The sequence below is a fragment of the Strongylocentrotus purpuratus genome, unplaced genomic scaffold (genome assembly GCF_000002235.5).
Source record: "Strongylocentrotus purpuratus isolate Spur 01 unplaced genomic scaffold, Spur_5.0 spur5_scaffold_16, whole genome shotgun sequence".
NCBI classification, from domain to species: Eukaryota; Metazoa; Echinodermata; class Echinoidea; order Camarodonta; family Strongylocentrotidae; genus Strongylocentrotus; species Strongylocentrotus purpuratus.
In genome coordinates, this window is record NW_022145601.1 from 4,465,906 (window position 1) to 4,484,716 (window position 18,811).

At 39.7% G+C, this 18,811-nt stretch overlaps 1 protein-coding gene across 1 annotated transcript; it reads right to left on the bottom strand.

Annotated features, from left to right (window-relative positions):
* Nucleotides 1-1,712: 1,712 nt before the first annotated feature.
* LOC105443615 (SCO-spondin-like) lies at nucleotides 1,713-17,373 on the bottom strand. Its single transcript, XM_030987667.1, has 15 exons — nucleotides 17,325-17,373; nucleotides 16,426-16,638; nucleotides 14,976-15,224; nucleotides 14,012-14,185; nucleotides 13,247-13,429; nucleotides 12,365-12,556; nucleotides 10,425-11,399; nucleotides 9,370-9,618; nucleotides 8,433-8,465; nucleotides 8,232-8,399; nucleotides 7,693-7,830; nucleotides 6,690-6,818; nucleotides 5,318-5,344; nucleotides 4,668-4,749; nucleotides 1,713-1,957 (listed from the first exon to the last, which is right to left on the bottom strand). Exons 1-15 carry the CDS (start codon nucleotides 17,371-17,373, stop codon nucleotides 1,792-1,794), a joined length of 3,027 nt encoding a protein of 1,008 aa, XP_030843527.1. The 3' UTR covers nucleotides 1,713-1,791.
* Nucleotides 17,374-18,811: the final 1,438 nt, after the last annotated feature.

The following is an 18,811-nucleotide window of genomic DNA, read 5'->3' on the forward strand; positions in this document are numbered from 1 at the left end:
ATCATGTCATGAAAAATATTTTGGGCAATGATACCCTTATTCCCGCTCTCAAATTTTGATTTCATAGCTATTCGAGTGTTGATAATATTTAATGACCAGGGTAATAGTATATTTGTAAAGCGCTTAGAGACATTTGTATTAATATAAGATGAGCTTTGATGCAGGATACGTATTTTGTGGTGATTTATTCTTTGACACTTTTCATTCACAGTCTGTAGACGACTCTGGGACTTCGGGTTTTTCTCGATTGAAGTATTTTATTACAATATTACACAATCATGACAACATGGCACTCATATTACATTTTTAACTACACTTTACATCTTAATCTTACAACATGTACAAGCAGCACCGTACACACAAATAATTCAAGTATTAATTGATATGTTTCAAAAAATATTCTACTATTTTATTTTAACTAAACAACATTTCTATTTCAACTGAATCAGTAAGCTCACCTCTTCTACTAGATAACCGATGAGCTAAAGTTTTAATTCTGCCAGTTGGTCATCTTTTACTTATATTATAAACATTAAAGCAATTATACCTCTTATAAAATGACGAATAGAAAATACGCGTCACATTCGCGGATCCAGCACCCACACAACTTTACTATTTGTACCCCCCCCCCATATTAACTGGGGGTGAGTGCAAAAACTTTATGTAAAGTAAATACGTCTGGGGTTGCCCCAGGAATATAGTGGCGTTACCCCTCATTTGCCCCCTACCCCTATGTTTTGCCTCTACAGTCGTAAACATTTCCAGTGATCATATCATACAAAATAATTAAAAAAGTGTCTGTCTTATAATTACGCTAATCCTGCGAACTTAAGTTTAATAAGTGAATCGTAAATAATTCTTATAACATATTATACTGTTTTCATATCTACATTTTGGAGGTCCTGTATTTCATAAAACATGTAAACAAAAATAACTGATGGGGGCTACAGCTAGCTACAGAAATCTTTGAATGTGATTTGATGGAAGCATTGTGGCAGATATTATCAACAGTTTTATGAAACAGGATATCAAAAGACAATACTTCGTTTAAGCAAAAAAAAAAAAAAGGGGGGGGGGCATATTTGGTATTCAAGGGGGCATGGGTGGCGGCCAGGAAGGATACGTATAAGTCCAGACGACCCCTTTGGCAGAATTAGAGTTGTTTATCGAACGTCGACGTGACTCGATTGCGTTCATAAGGGCGTCCATCGGATCTTCGGGATGCTTTTCCGGGGTGGAGGAGGGGGCTTAGGGTCAACATTGGACCTGGCCGGTGGTGGCGGTGGTCCAGCTACGTCGAAGGGCAGTGGTGGTCCTGGAGGGGGTGGGGGTCCGGGAGGGGGTGGGAGTCCGGGAGGGGGTGGGGGTCCGGGAGGGGGTGGGAGTCCGGGAGGGGTGGGGGTCCGGGAGGAGGTGAGAGTTCGGGAGGGGGTGGGGGTCCAGGAGGGGGTGGGGGTCCGGGAGGGGGTGGGAGTCCTGGATGGGGTGGGGGTCCGGGAGGGGGTGGGAGTCCTGGATGGGATGGGGGTCCGGGAGGTGTTGGAGGGCCCCCTGGTAATGGGGGACCTGGTGGTGGTGGTGGTAGTGCGGCATCGGGAGCAGGTGGTGGACCAGGTGGTGGGGGAGGAGGTAGAGCTGCTTGGGGTGGCGGCGGTGGTGGTGGAGGGAGCGGAGCCTCTGATAGTAGAGGAGGAGGAGGAGGTGCCGGTGGCGCACCTGGTGAAGAACCAGATGAGGGTGGTGGTTGTGGTGGTGGTGGTGGTGGAGGAGGACTTCTATCAGGCATCGATGCTAGAGATTCAACATCATCCTCTTCTTCAGTAATCTCCGGTACCTTTGAACTCTTAATATTCGAATTGTTCTTTGACTTTGAGGCACCCTTTTTAGTTGGTTTGGCTTCTTTTCTTTGACTTTCTTTGCCTTTCTTTTCCCTGGATCCTCTTTCTTTCCACAACACCTGAAATAAGGAAACCAAAAATATCAAAGTTTACTTTTCCAAAGAAGAATAACAAAATTAAAACCGAACCACCTTAATATTAAGACTAAATATTTAATTTTAAGGCAAAAGGAAGAACAGTACTGTTTTTACATTTTGAATATTTAATGTGAAAATCAATTGCATAATACTCATACAATTCAATTCAATTCAATTAGTTTATTTTTCCTCTTTTAATTTGTCATACTTACAATGATGGTACATTTTTACATTTTCACATATAAATATACATATAGATCACTTTGCATAATACAGTACATTAACAAAACATTACTCTTATGGCCACTATAGTTTAAATCTCTCAACAGTTGTTTGAAAGGTTCGCTGACCCTAGCACACGTATCATCAACCACCATCGAACACAGGCGTGCGAAGAGAGAGAGAGAGGGAGAGAGAGAGAGAGAGAGAGAGAGAGAGAGAGAGAGAGAGAGACAGAGAGACAGACATAGAAACAGATAGATAGAGTGAGAGAGAGAGAGAGAGAGAGAGAGAGAGTGAGAGTGATTGAGTGGGTGTGTGTGTATGCATGCGTGTGAGAAAGAGAGGTAGATAGAGCTATAATGAGATATAATGAGAAATATACAATTAAAGAAGATTTGAGGAACCGGGAGCAGGGGCAAGGGTTAAAGACAGAGAGAGAGACACACACACACACACACACAACACACACACACAGAGGGAGAGAGAGAGAGAGAGAGAGAGACAGAGAGAGAGAGAGAGAGAGAAAGTTGGAGGCGGGGGGGGGGGGGGGGTAGCAGAATATTGAAGGAAATCAGAAAAAGATTGGGGACAGGTGCCATTATGAATACACAGTTAGGGGATCCCTTTCACCCATTACGTCGTGAATTTAAGATATCAAGTGAAAAAGATTGAATTTCTGACAGGCCTATTCAAGCTAGCAAGATAAAAACATTGATGAATACTCTTCCCTCTAATTATTGGCTCTAGACGAGAAGAAAGCTTGTTACGACAACATTCCAGTACGCCTGATTAAGGATGGTGCATCTATTTTGGCTGAACCATTAAGACATATCTTCAATCTTTCATTGGAAACAGGAAATTTCCCTGATCAAATGAAAATTGCTAAAGTCAGTCCACTGTTTAAGATAGGTAATAAACATGAAATGGGGAATTATAGACCCATTTCTGTCTTACCAATTTTGGGTAAAGTATTAGAAAAAATAGTTAATGCTCGATTGACCAGTTTTCTAGAAACGCATGACATTTTATATCACCATCAGTACGGATTTAGGAAAAAGTATAGTACTAAATTATCATTAATTAATCTTATGAATACGGTATTGAAAAGTATAGACGAAGGATGTGTTACGCTTGGTGTGTTTCTTGACTTTCAAAAGGCTTTTGACACAATAAACCATAACATATTATTTAAAAAGCTATCACATTATGGCATCCGAGGACATGCACTGAAATGGCTCGAAAGCTATCTTAGTGACAGAATGCAGTTTGTGAAATACAAAGAGTCATCATCAGAAAGTAGATATATCAAATGCGGTGTACCACAAGGTTCTGTCTTTAGCCTATAATCTAGGCGGAGTGCCGAGCTTTTTTCTTTGCTGCTAGACTAACCCTAAGCAGAACGTCTGATACGACGAGACTACGAACCGTGAGTCGCGAAGCGGCTCACCGCCTATAATCACTGGTCTAGCTTTAGTCGTTGTTTTTTTATTATCGACCATAAATCATGAGGTTTTTTCGTACGAAAACTGCCACGGATTCATGGTCGATAATAAAAAAAAAACGACTAAAGCTAGACCAGTGATTATAGGCGGTGCGCGGCTCACGGTTCGTAGTCTCGCCATATCAGACGTTCTCTTAGGGTTAGTCTAGCAGCAAAGAAAAAAGCTCGGCACTCCGCCTAGATTATAGGCTATTCTGTCTTAGGACCAACTCTGTTTTTAATCTATATAAATGACTTGCCAACTGTGACAAATTATTTCAATTTCAGACTATTTGCAGATGATTCTAATATTTTTCATACTTTTCCCAAAGGTGTAGATCAAATAGATGAGTGTGAAGTAAATGAAAATTTAAAATCCATACAGAATTGGTGCACTGCAAATAAGCTTACTATCAATGCGTCAAAAACCAATTTCATGTTCTTCAGTATTCGTAGAAGAAAGGCTGTGCTTAAAGGGAGATTAAAAATATCTGGGGCAGAATTAAGAGAAGTGGAGGAAGCGACATTTGTTGGCATTACCATTGACAGACATTTTACATGGAATTCACATATAAAATCTGTTAATGACTGTATACGGAGAAAGGTCGGCATCCTCTTTAAATTACGGCACTTTGTCCCTAAACATATATTGATACTGTTGTATAAAGCTCTTATACAGCCACATATTACATATGGCATCGAGGTTTGAGGTTTGGGGTAGTAATAATTACGTCGTGTTCTGTACAATTCGGTACTTGTCTAAAAAAAACTGTTACCAGAGATTAACATTCTTTAATAAAACCCGATTTTGACAAAGTTTCATCTTGATTTAAGATTTCGCCCTCCAACGTCAGGCCGGGTTTCCAATCACAGCACGTTTCTCAGTACTGTAACTCGGCGTGAATAAAAACAGCGAATCATGAAACCTCAGCGGAATATAGTTGAGGGCATACATCCACACGGAAAATGGCTAATGAATATTTTACATACCTCTGGCATATGCATATTCCAATGATCAAAATGAGTGCAGCAAGGGGAACGGAAGCGGGAATGATCATCTGCATCATGGCATCTGTTATAAAGATTTTAATATTTATATTACGTTTGACTGAAATGTGAAGTTTACGGATGTAACTACTGTATTATGTGTAGGCAATTTCGACGTTTGAAGAATCGATACTCGATTATTTGGATTCGTAACATTAAAAACGTTATATGATCTGTTTATCAGAATAACTCTCTCTTAACATCACATTTTCTCTACAAAATATCGCAAGTACAATCATGATATACAGTTATCCCTTCGACAAATTCATGTGGGCCTACATTGTAATGAGACTCGAACTTAGATAAAGGTGTTAATCACTTAATGTTAATCCCAAAGTCCGAGTTTCGAGCCCCACCCACATCACTAACGTCCTGTAGCAAGTCCCCTTTAGCCTATAGAAACAGCGATGCCTTTCATAATAGCCAATACATCTATAATATCACTAGTCATAAATCAAATACTATTCGATAGGTTGGTCTAATAAGGAGCTTTAGATGCAGTTACTATGGTAACCTCTGGAACATTATGCTTCTCAAAGTTATAGGACGTCCTTCGTGGCGTAGAAAAGCAGGGGGGGGGGAAAAGAACTTACCGCCACCGAAACCATCTGCCGAGTTAACTGAAAAGGAAAAATGGGAGCGAAGAGATATGATTCGTTAAAACGAGAACACATAAGATGGTGATATTTGCAAGCAGTAAGCATATGAAGTAGATTGTCTTTCATTGCAGAACATAACATGCGTGATGATTTTAAGAGCGTGCTAAACACCCGGCCCCCCCCCCCCCCCCCCCACTCAGGTTTCGAAATGACCGCATGCGTGTTGCCAAAATGTCCGGTAAAGGGGTACTTTTCGTGCGACAAAGTCCGGCCCGAGAATTGTAAAAAAAGGGGTGTATTTGACTTTTCACCCGGAGATTTCTTTAAAAAGGGGGTGTTTTTTCTTTTTTTTCTCTCATCTCTTTGGACTCCTGAGAAATTATTCCGAATTTAGGGGGGTACATTGAGCATTTTTTCCTGATTTAGGGGGGTCTCCAAGGCAGGAAAAGCCCGCGAAAAGCCCGCGAAAGGGGGGTTCGGAAATGTTGGCAGTCCTCAGATAGGGGGTGCTTTCAAAAAGAGGGAACGAGCATATGCGTACCCTAAATAACACTGAGTGGGGGGGGGGGGGCGGGGCTTAACAACAATGGATCGGCAGTCTTTAAATAACTATGTTTGTATATTACATGCCCAAAACTACCTTAAAGGGACTTTGTAACATTGTTCAGATGAGAGATAGTGGTGCTAAGGTAGTGACTTCAATGCTAGATGTACAATTAAAGATAATCCGAAAATTTGAGTGAAAACAAATCATTATTCATGGTACAAATTGGGAAAAACTGATCTGATCGATTCCTATATTATTCTAGTTCTATTCTGCTACTTCTCAAAGCCTTATCAGCATCAAGACTAGGACAATTTAATTACATTTTAGGTAAATGTAAATGGTCACAAAGCAATAAAATGGCTCTACATTCAATTCCAGACAGTTAAGTGTTGACAGATTTTTATAGCCTGTTTTATGTATTTTTCTCATGGAAAAACGGTTGGGAAAATTCAAAAATGGTTGGGAGAATTTACTGTTAATCATTGTTAGAGGGTGCCTCACATCGACGCCTTCAAAGAAAACCATAGATATCTTTGTGGTTTGAGAATTAGTTCAGGATTTTTTGCATGTCACAGGGTTAGTATAGTAGAAGGAATATAGTAAGTAACATTTTATACAAAAATTAAGCAATTTTTTTCATAAACCTTCAACAATGTTACCGAGTCACTTTAAAGTAATTTATGGTTGGGTCATTGAAATGAACAAATAATTTAATAAAACATCATAATGAGCAAACAAGATGTTGACTTCCACCTTTTTTTTTTATTCATTTTTTATTTTTCAGAGGGGGGGGGGGGGGGTTGTAAAAAATCTACTTACTCTTTAGAAGTATGACATGGCGTGTGAATGTTTTATCTCCTGACTCCACTGCGCATGTGTAGATGCCTTCATCATCGGCTTGTACTTCTTTGATTTCAAGGTCGGCAAGGTTCTTGAGCAGAAAACGATCTGTCGGCAATAGGAAATAATTGATAGAGACATTGACTATTTCGCTCTAATAGAAAATCGTCATCCCCAATGAAAACGAGATACTAGTATAGATATGGTAAAGCTAATTTTTCAAAAAGAAATAATAATGGCTCTTTCGTTTTTGGCATTAAGAGAACACACGTTATAAAAGGGGGAACACAGCAGACAACATTTCAGGCGATAATTAACGATAATTAAAAACGATACTTAATTGGAAATATATATTCAAGCAGGAAATAGTAAAAAATGTATTGCGATTTGTTTACAACGTGAAAATATAATTTTGTTTATGTGAATATTTTTCATCTGTAAATGTGTAACTTCAATTACAAATATGTTTTACATTAACATTTACTTGTAACCTTGTATGGAAATGTAAAAGTTCACTTGCAAAATTTAGACCTATGTGAAAATTATATGTAATTTTGTATACAATGTTTTAAATGATGTACAATTTTCTTTATGAGAGAAGAGAATAAAAACCTACGAAAAATTACCAAGTAGCCAGCTATCTTTGATCTAACTTCAATACCCAATTTCTGCACTCCAAATTTTGAATAAAATACATTTATTTAAAATATAATGGTGATTTACTAATTTGTTTGATCTTAAAAATCAACCCAAAATCTATTAAAGACCGTCAACCGTCAAGGGATTAGACCACACAGCGAGGTCACTGACAGGTGGCTATCTCATTATCTCAGCTCTCAACTAACAGAAGAAAAAGAGGATCATGGGGACCAAAAGGCACTGATTGAGGAAGTTTTCTATATAGAGGGAGCAAGTAGCTACAAGTAGGACAGTGGGGTTTTAAGAAAAATACTTTTAAAACCGTCAAGAAAAGCGTACTGACCCAACAACTTGATCGGTTCCTCGTTCTTTGACCAAATAACTTTGGATCCAGGATGATCTTCAACAAAATAGTTGCCATAGCAACTGATGACGGCCCCTTTTCCCACCTCTGCATGAAATTCGCTGATAGCAGTACCATCTACGAGAAAGACCATAAAGTGATGAAGACGTGAAACTCGTTCCATAAAATATTTCTGCAAACCCCGTGCAAACCTCTTAGTGTAATAATCATGATAAAATTAAAGAGAGTAAACATTGTATTTAAATAGGCCCTCTGCGACATACTATGTGACATCGACAAAGGAGAAGAAGCAGAAGCGAAAAGAAAAAGAAGAAAGATGGGATGTGAAGAAGAAGAGACCGAGGAAGTGGAGCAGAAAACACACCAAAAATAGTTCCGGGAGTAAGAGAAGAAAGATATTTTCAGAAACAGATTTAGGCCTAAAAAGAACAAGATTTGCCTCTTTTACATACATTTATTTTTTCTGTTTTTGTTTCGTTGTGTTTTGTTTTGTTTTACTTGTTAGTAAAGAAACCTACCCTCACAGAGTTGATCAGCAAAACAATCTTCCGACTCAACATCGTCACCACGACAGTTGGAGTCTGCACAGCGCCGAGTGCGCATGCGCACACCCATTCCACACGTGACCGTGCAGGGCTGCCAGTCTTCCCATGCGCTCCACCCATCTTCTTCTTCTTCTCCTCCACCTCCTCCTCCTCCACCTCCTCCTCCTCCTCCTCTCTCTCCCCCTCCAGCCCTTCCCCCTGCAGATCCTATGAAAAGATTTAGTGGAATCGATCTGTTAATGCTTATGTGCTCAATATCGGGAAGGAACTTCTAGATGTACAAGTATATAAGTATGTGCAAAAGAACAAGTCTTTAGAGTGGAAGTTCACGCTGATATTAAGTTGGTTTAATTAAAGCAGAACAATGAGAGAAACAAATCAGTAAAAGTTTGAGCAAGATTCGTTTAAAAATAGGAAAGGTATGCAGTTTTCAAGTTGTCATCATTAGAACACAAATCGGCAACACAGGTGACGTACATGTATAATGCGAGCTCATCTCCAATTTGATCTGTATACATTTTTTTTTTAAAGAAACCGTCGTTTTCTTAGCCATTGATAACGGGATAGATTTGTTTTATACAGAGGTTAGGGTAAATGTATAATTGAAAAAAAATAATTGTTTTTACAAGATTCATAACTTTCTTATTTTCTCACGGTTTTTGCTCAAATTTTCACTTACCTGTTTCTCCCATTTTCCTTCTTCTATTAATTAAACTCAACTTAATATCATGTTGGATTTTCGCTTTAATATCTTCAACGACAAGATTGTAAAGGCATTCGAAGCGATTGATGGTAATATGTAGCAGGGTAGAACTGTTCGCTTTGCTATGTGTAATCCCCTTGGTGATTGCGAAGTGACTGATACGATTATTAGCATCAATGGTGCTCAAGATGAGCTGAATGCCGGGTACATCCTTCCAAAGCTCTCGATCACCAACCTTCACTTCTGCAACAAAGGAACAATCGCTTCAGGAATCAGGATCGCGAACAACATGTAGTGTGCCGTTATAGGTTTTAACCTTCATTTTGTAGGAGGAAAAAGCCCCAAATTTACACCAAGCAAATAAGATTAAGATACTCTTTATTTGTGAAATGGTGTGGATAAACTAACCGTACGTGTCGCCTTCTTTATGAGATGCACTGTCTGCGGAGGCCTGTTCAGAACCTGGACACCTGCCGGGGTCACACCTCTCCGTCTCCTCCACAACCATCTTTGACGTGGCACACTGGGCTTCCTTTCCACGGAGACAGGTGCGTGTTCTCTTCTTGTGCCGATTAGCACACGAGCATGCTTGCCACTCTGACCATGGGTTGTAAAGCGTGGTCATGTCGGGAGGTGGTGTGTCCGGTTTTGGTTTGGCTTTTGGCAAGAGATAATGTAAAGAGAGCATTTCCATTATTTAATCAATATGTTGTAAAACTTTAAATATGTTATGCCAGACAAAACAATTATCTAACCTAATGATTAAATGTTATATGATTAAACTGATTTGCCATAATATACCCGAAAACACAGATCCTAGGCAAAATGTCTTGCTTTGCTTTGAATGGTTTCAAAACATAACAGCTTGTTGCTAGAAACCATCATTTAAATGTACTTTTTGAAAGATTTACTTGCAGATGTCTCAGGTAAGTTAAGACTGTCGGTGTTTAATTCAATCTAATCACATGCAGCAAATCAACTTTTGATGAAAGGAGCGTGCTATAAATTAGGATTTTGCTAGGTAGCATTACTAAAATGAAACTTGAATGTTACTGCAGTACGTGTTGCCAAATCAAATCAATTTTAAATAACAATTCGAAAATGCTTCTAGGACTAGGAAGGGTGTTGTATTGCGAAAAGTTCCAATAGGTAATGTAGTTCAACAACATGACAGTCGGTGTGGTTGATAGTCCGCGGGAGGGGTGGTAGTAGTCCGGCCCGTCCGGGGGGTAGTCGTGGCAGTCCGGGGTAGTCGTACAGACATACATCGATCTTGATCGACGGCTTTGTCTTGTGAGCTATTGGTCTGCTGGAACGTCCTACATATAATCGCTTCATGTTGATATCTCGATCTTTATCTATCTTTCTATGGCCTTTAAAATTCATTGCATTACGGTGAACAAATTTGTTTCTCCTTTTTTGTGTGCAAAGATAGAGAAGATAAGAGAAGAAAAAGAACGTACTGAAATGTGATGATGGTGAACAAGGTTGTAAGCCACAATCGCCACTGTCCATGTACTCTCCTTCACATCCCATAGCAAGATTCTTATTGTCATCGTTGCATTCTCGCCATCGGGTACGACTACCACCGTCACAACTGGCGCTACATTTTGTCCATTCGCTCCACTGCGACCAAGCTTCGCTACTTGATTTATGAGTTGAGCTCCTGGACTGCGCGCTAGATTCGCTCTTACTGGCGCTGCCTGGATATTGCGCATCCTTCAAACTTAATGTCGACTGGCAATGTTGTAAACCACAATCGCCAGTGTCCATGTATTCACCCTCGCAGCCCGTAGCAAGATTCCTGTTGTCATCGTTGCATTCTCGCCATCGAGTACGAGTACCACCGTCACAACTGGCGCTACATTTTGTCCATTCGCTCCACGGTATCCAAGAGGATTCCGACTGGCAAGGCGTAGACTCACATGTGCCAGTGTCCATGTATTCACCCTCACAGCCCGTAGCGAGATTCTTCTTGTCATCGTTGCATTCTCGCCGTCGAGTACGAGTACCACCGTCACAACTGGCGCTACATTTTGCCCAATCGCTCCACGATGTCCAAGAGACGGCTCCTCCGCTAGTCGACTGCTTGGTTGAGCTTTTGGAGTGCGAGCTAGATTGACTCAGTTGAGAAGAGCTTGGTGATTTAACACTACCTAACTTTGACCAAGGACTGAACGGTTTCGTATTTTGTGCAGTTTGAGAGTTGGTGCTTTTCTGTTTCATCACTTGTGCGTATCGCGCCATGAAACTACTGGTAAATTTTCCTGGCAACTGTTGGTTTGCAGATTGCTGACCACTATTCAACGGTTTCTTTGGTATATTTATATGCACTTTCTGTGGTAGTTGAGGGGGTTTTATTGGTGGCGGTTTCGTTGTTGTTGGTGGCGGTTTTGTCGTTGGTGGCGGTTTTGTCGTTGGTGGAGGTTTTGTTGGAGCTACAAGGGGAAAGGGAGAAGTCCAAAAATCACTTTTAGAATTGTCTACCTTATCAATTCAGGAATGAGAATAATATGTGATTTACAACGACGTGCTATTACAGCATATTCACTTAAAATGATGTGATAGTATTGATTACCAGTATCATCCTTAAATATTGGACACACGTATGCCTATCCTTACCGTCCACTATCCATTATGTAGAGACCAGACCAAATAACTAATGGTAGTATAGGTCCACCAGCACCCCCAGCACCAAATAATTTACAAGTAAAAGCACGAATGCAATGTTTTGAATCATCTTTTAGTTAAAATTATGTTTCGTTACACAAATTCTGGGAAGCCAGCGATGCTGATAAGAAAGAGAAGCAAATTCACCGTCCGTTACATAATCTAGGTTTTCTTCCTCGCTATACTAAATCAGAGACAGGAAGGGAAAGTGTGTTTTTCAAGCTAGTATAATTACAATATACCTAAACTAATCGACGTACGCCTGTCAGGTTTACGCTAAACAAACCGTTTTGAGAGATTAATAAGTGAAGATAAACAGGATCCGAAACAGATTATTGATGTATTTTCTTTCTTCTATCCTTCCGGATATCTACACAACGATTGATCCACACTACTATACCACGTTGAAAACTACCTCCTATATGCAACCGAAATAATTGTCTGAGTGGGTACCGAGAGGTTTAGTTTTCCTGTGGTCATTATTCAATGGGAAGTAGTCATGGGACGTTGTCCATGGGCAGTTGTCCTAAAATCAACTTGGAGATTTTTTATATAACCATAAGCCAGCAGCTTCCCAAAACCTTGATAAGTCTAAGATCATGGGCGTCGAATAGAAACGTGACGATTATTCTGTAACTTGTTTTTAAATGGGATGTCCACTAACCTTGGCTTATGGCTGTTTCGAGAAACTGGCCCAGAAATTCGGATGATCAAAGGAGTTTGAGATACTTACGTGGGCAAGGATCCTTGCTCCTACAAATCCCCTTCTGAGAATCTTTTGATCTGCCCTCGGTAAAACAGTTTTTGGAAGTATATCCCTGCAGCAGGCATTCCCTCTTCCTGTATCGGTTTCCAAAAATACCTCCGCATGTCTTTGTGCATTCTGTCCACTCTGTCCACTCTGTCCATTTTGGAGGATCAATGTCTGAATATGTCAAGGAAAACAAATGGCACAAAGAAAGTTAACCGAAACGTCATGAGGTCACGAGACTGGATGGGCACTCTACAAACCAAGAAATACAGTATTTTGCAGCATCAGACCAGTCATACTGAAAGGCCAATACACACCAAGAAATGCAGCCGAAAAATGACCCCACGAGGACAATTACCCCCCCCCCCCGGAAAAATAACCACCCGAGGACAATTACCCCCACCCCTGAAAATAACCCCCTGGGACAATTACCAGCCCCGCCTCCCCCTTTTCGTTAAAGGGGAAGTACAGAGTGATATAAGTTGGTTTTATAAATAAAAGCTTCTTCTTCTTTTTTTTTTTCTTTTTTTTTTTTTTTTTTTGGGGGGGGGGGGTTATGGTCCACGGGGGTAATTGTCCTAGGGGATAGTTAACTATTCAGGGGTAATTGTCCTGGGGGGTAGTTTTCCTGGGGGGATTGCCCAGGGGATAATTGTACTAGAACCATAATAGATCAGTAACGCTGCACACGTTATGTAATGTACACTATGAGAATATGAAATTCCAATACCTCAGAATGTCCTCGTGTTTTAATATTTTTTCCCGACGACCCCCCCCCCCCCTCGAAAATGTATTTCTTTTGTGGCCGTATCCCTTACGTTTGAACAAAAATCTTGGCTTCACCGTTGGTTTGGAGATACTGACCCATAAATTTGCATGCAGGTACCCGGCAGGAATGTACTTGATTTGCATTTTTCCCGCCTTCACAACCTTCTGTTTTTTCTTTCCCTTTGAAGCAATACCGCCACCGGTGTTTCGTGGACAGGTTGCCACAGCTTTCAGTGCACGGCGACCAACCATGCCAATTGCCCCAGGCCACACCAGTTGCTGTTAGAAAAACAATGATAACAATAATAATATATAGTATCAATCATGATAATAATAATAATAGTGATGATAACAATTATTATGCTGATGATGAAATTGAAATTGAAAAGGGACCCCACTGGAAATAAGCTCTCGAGCTTTCGTGGGTTATCCTGTTCAAGCTGACTTATTTCTGATCTGTTATTAGTGTATATTGTTGTATGTTGGAAGCTTGTCGAATAAAAATCAATCAATCAATCAATCAATCAAAATAATTAATATTATAATGATAATAATAATGATGATAATGAAAATGACAATGATAATGAGAAATAATGATAATAATGATAATAATAAAAATAATAAAAATGATGATGAAACTACTGCTACAGCTACTACTACTACTACTACTACTACTACTACTACTACTACTACTACTACTACTTCTACTACTACTACTGCATGTACTACTACGACTACTACTACTACTACTACTACTACTACTACTACTACTACTACTAATACTACTACATGTACTACTATTACTACTACTTATTCTACAAATGTTTAAATAAAAACAATTTGAAAAACGCGTTAACTTACGAACTTTGTTTTTGCAGGGGCCCTTCTCGCAATCCATGTAGCGACGATCTTCTCCCACACAGTTCCTACCATTCAACTCGCCATCCATGCAGGTCCTGTTGCCCACCTTTACCCCAACCCCACATGTAGCGGTACAAGGGGACCATGTCCATTCAGTCCACTCTCCTATTTTTTCTGCGGGTGCGAATAGTGTGGTACGGTATGTCATGAAACAGCTCCCGTAGGATTTTTGTGCCAAAGTTGATTTTTTGTTGTTGCATTTTTGGATTCATTGGGGTCCAAGCTATCAGAAATTGATGGGGTTCAATTTTCCCGAAGACACCAAATTTCGGTATTGCGCGTTATATAAGCCATTTTGGCGCCCAATATGGACCCCCAGGAAATGAAGGAGGGGTCTGAAAATTTGAACCCCATCATTTTTGGCCAATCGGGACCCTTTTGAAGCCAAAACAGCAACAAACAAAAAACAAAAAAACAAAAAATCAACTTTTTTTTTTTTTAGGGGGGGGGGGGGGGGGGTCTCGAAATTTGAAAATTTGACATTTTGTTCCGTTGGGGGGGGGGGGTACGGTCACCTTTTTTTTAGGTCAGCCATTGTTTTTTTTTATAAAAAAAAAAATACAAATCAAAAGCGGGGCATTTTTCAGTGTTTTCCTTCAACTTTCAATGACCTGTTCCTTTCATTTTTCTGCTTCTATATGAGAACCACCTTAATATCAGGATGGACTTCCCCTTTAATTTTCGAAAATGTGATTCGCCTCCTTAAAGATGTTTTAGACAATGTTTCATGAATCTTACTTTCCATCTCGACTTTAGGAGGTGAGATGTTGTTGCCTGCAGGTCAATTTTCGGCAAACTAATCGGCAAATTTGACGCGACAACACCACCCCTTCCTTCCAATGCAGAATGCAACGCCCAAAAAAGTGAATAATATATCCTGTGGGCCTGGGGCAGTATAACTTACTTGTATCTGCAGCAGTGCAAGGGCCCCTGTCACATGGCGCGTAAGCGAATACCCATGCTTTTGTGACAGGTTTTCCACCGTTCTCGCAAAGACGAGACATCTCAAATGAGTGTTTCTGCCACGGGGTTATCATACAGCCTCGGGATCGCATATGCTTCCCGACGCCGCCGCAGTCGACGTCACAACCGGCCCATCCACTCCACTGGTTCCACAAGGATTGAGGCTTTATCTTACTCTCTGGCGAACCCTCTGTGTAGAGATGCCATAAGATATATAAAAAACATGCATGAAGATGATGACGATGGTGATGATGATGGTGATATGATGATAATGATTATGATGATATTGATGCTAATGATGATGTTGTTGCTAATGATGATGTTGTGGATGATTTTGATGATCATGATGATCAAGATGGTAATGATGACGACGATGATGATGATGGATGATGATGATGATGATGATAATGATGATGATGTTGACGATGATGATGATGGATGATGGTGATGCTGTTGATGGTGATGGTGATGATGATGATGATGATAATGATGATGTTGACGATGATGATGATGGATGATGATGATGATGTTGTTGATGGTGATGATGATGATGATGATGATGTTGTTGATGGTGATGATGATGATGATGATGATGATGTTGACGATGATGATGATGGATGATGATGATGTTGTTCATGGTGATGATGATGATGATGATGGATGATGATGATGATGATGATGATGATAATGATGATGATGTTGACGATGACGATGATGGATGATGATGATGTTGTTGATGCTGATGATGATGATGAAGTGGTGGTGATGATGATGGTATTGATGATGATGTTCTTAACTCATGCAGGGTAGCCGCATCGGTATTTTAAAGCATCTCCTCCTATTTATATATTCATTATTACCCATACCCATACGAACGAACCCATACACTGCCAAATATTCATTTAATTCATCTTGCCAGTAGCGCAACGTTACCATCCTTTCTTTGGAGGAAACTATTTTGGGGGCAAGATTTCCGTGGCGAAGATGATCCTGAACATTTATGGGGAACGTGTCCTCCGTCCCTCCCCTCTCCCCCGTCCAAGATCAGCGCCCCTGGAGTTTATGATAACATTGCTTATACCTAGAATTTAAATTTAATTTCAAATTCAAATTATTGATTAGAATCCAACCATGTAGAGACCTTCTCAACTTATATAACACAATAACACAATTAACACAGGATAACACAATTAGACATTTTCTCGTGACAAATATACAGTTCACAAACATAATTCAATTCAAATGTCACAATTACAATAAAGGGAAATGGTATCATGTTACGTCATTTACTGCAACGTGCGTCTTCAGGATTGTAATACAATATTAATACCTATATTTTTGTAATAATAATAATAATAATAATAAATAATAATAATAATAATAAATAATACCTTCTAACCATCCTAGAAGACATCTTTGGTTGAAACAATCGGCGATCTCCACCCCATCATCCTCGTCTCCACATCCGTCTGCCTCTCCTCCAAAAACATCTTCGCATGTCCGGTGTCTCTCGGTTGCGCCCCTCCCACACGATGCGTTACAAGGCGACCACGGACCCCAATCACTCCATCGGGAATAGTAAGCAGTGGAGCAGATGACCATCACTGTGAGAAACATGGGAGGGATATAAAAAAAAAAAAATCTCCATATCTAGAGTCTAGTTCATAAAAACAGTCTATAGTCTAGATCTATATGAATCATTGACATAATGAATATAACATCGTTCTGGAAAGATTCTCCTGTTTTAAATGAAACTACACATTAATACATCAATTTAGCTACTGAGGGCACAGTGTGCCAGTTCGACTCTAAAGTCTATCGAAAGAAGGAGATAAAGAGAAAACATGAAAAGGAAGATGATAGGACCCCTCCCCTCCCGCACACCTCCTTAGGCCATATCTACTCGGTGGCGTTGTTTTTTTAATTTCAATTTGACCAAGCGAATCGACAAATTTTGTCACGATAGCCCTACTACATGTATATTATCTTAAGAAAATTGACCACCAAATAACACTTAGTCTACCATCATAAGTATTTGTCATTTAGGCCTATAGTATTTCCAATGTAAGTCTTCAAGGTGTATGAACATATTTGCTCGTAAAGTTCCTCAACTTAATGTTTGAAGCAATTGTCCGGATAACCAATCTTTCCTGACACACGATTTAATGGCAGCCTAGATTAAACAAAAAAAATCAGTAGGGCCTAGAATCTAGTATGGATTTCGATTTAGAGGTCTGTCTCCCATGACAATCTAGATGTTCATTGAAAAGTAAAGTAAAATAAATCTCACCTTGGAGGGAAATCAGTACACCCACCAGTCGTCTATTGAATAGCTGCATCGGGGCGTTATAGCCATGAAGGAGCAGAAGAAGAAAAGCCACTTCGACAAAAATTAGCAAACATAATCCACAAAAGTGCGAAGTTTGTTCTTACTGTTAATTGATTGTAGACGAAGTTCAAAGCAGTCTATACCTACTTCTGCCGGTAACTGCTATAAATAATCGTTTAAAAAATATTCCTATCAAACGAACTTGATTTTCTTAAACAACCATTTTTACTTTAGAAACAGACAATCCGTTCTTTATCAAAATACTGCGGTTGACATCTTTTGATACGTTTACAAAGCGCGTAAATTATGGAGATTTGTTGCGTAGTAACGCGTAGTAAAAAAAAGAAGAGATAAGCGCATAATTATGAGCAGTGCACACGCAAAATATATTCCAATTGTGATGTCATAATCAACATTCGTCTAAAAGTGTTTGAAGTGCACAAGTTCGAAGATTTCCGTCACTCAAGATACCCTCCCAGAGATCATTTTGTACATGTTATTTTTCTATGTAGGCCTACGTTGATCAGTGATCAGTGATCTGAGTGATTTCAAGTTGGGTGTTTAAGGCTGGTGTTAGTGTTTAATAAACACTAACACCAGCCTAAACACCGAAATGGAAATCAGCTGGTGTTAAGGCTTTGACCTCTGAATATCGTCAACTTCCGGTAGCTAGTGTTATCGATTTTGCAAAATTGTCGTCTGCTGAACCGACCTTTGTGGCTGGTGTTAATATTTTACGTACAAATGTCCTATTCACTAACACTAGCCCCTAGGGATTAAGCAAATGTTGATTTCCAGTTCGGTGTTAGTGTTGTACCGCACAACAGTCAACGCACGAACGACGCCAATTTATTGTTTGACGATCAAATAAAAATATGTGAAGCAGGTAATTTATATATTCTTTTGTGTAAAATGAGTTATTTTATAAGACCAGAGAAACAGGTGTAAATTTATTCTGTACTTTTCATGATATCTTTAGTTTTGATGTACTATTTTTAAATCATCGTCGTGAAATCAAGTGAGCGGTGACGTCACAGCTGGTGTTAAGCTATCGATTTTGATATCGGTATCGGGCTCTTAATTTCATCAGCAAATGTTTCGCTCGGTTTAAGAGCTCTTGACTGCTCTTAACACTAACACTAACACTAACACCCAACTTGAAATCACTCACTGGGTATCTCGACGCCAAGTGATGAACCAGCTATAATAGTGCAAGTTGAACATATTTTGGTCGCAACGTTACAAATACAATATGCGGCATGTACATGTTTAGGAAATATTATCAATACACTGCAGGTAAACAAATAAATGAATAAAAACAACGCAAAAGAGACGACATTGTGCGGGATTGCTTTAGGCTATGTTTTTTCCGACAAAAGTACAGAGAAGGTGCATATTATTTTTGTATATTATACTTTTGAAAGGTTAATCACCCAAAGACTCGTGCC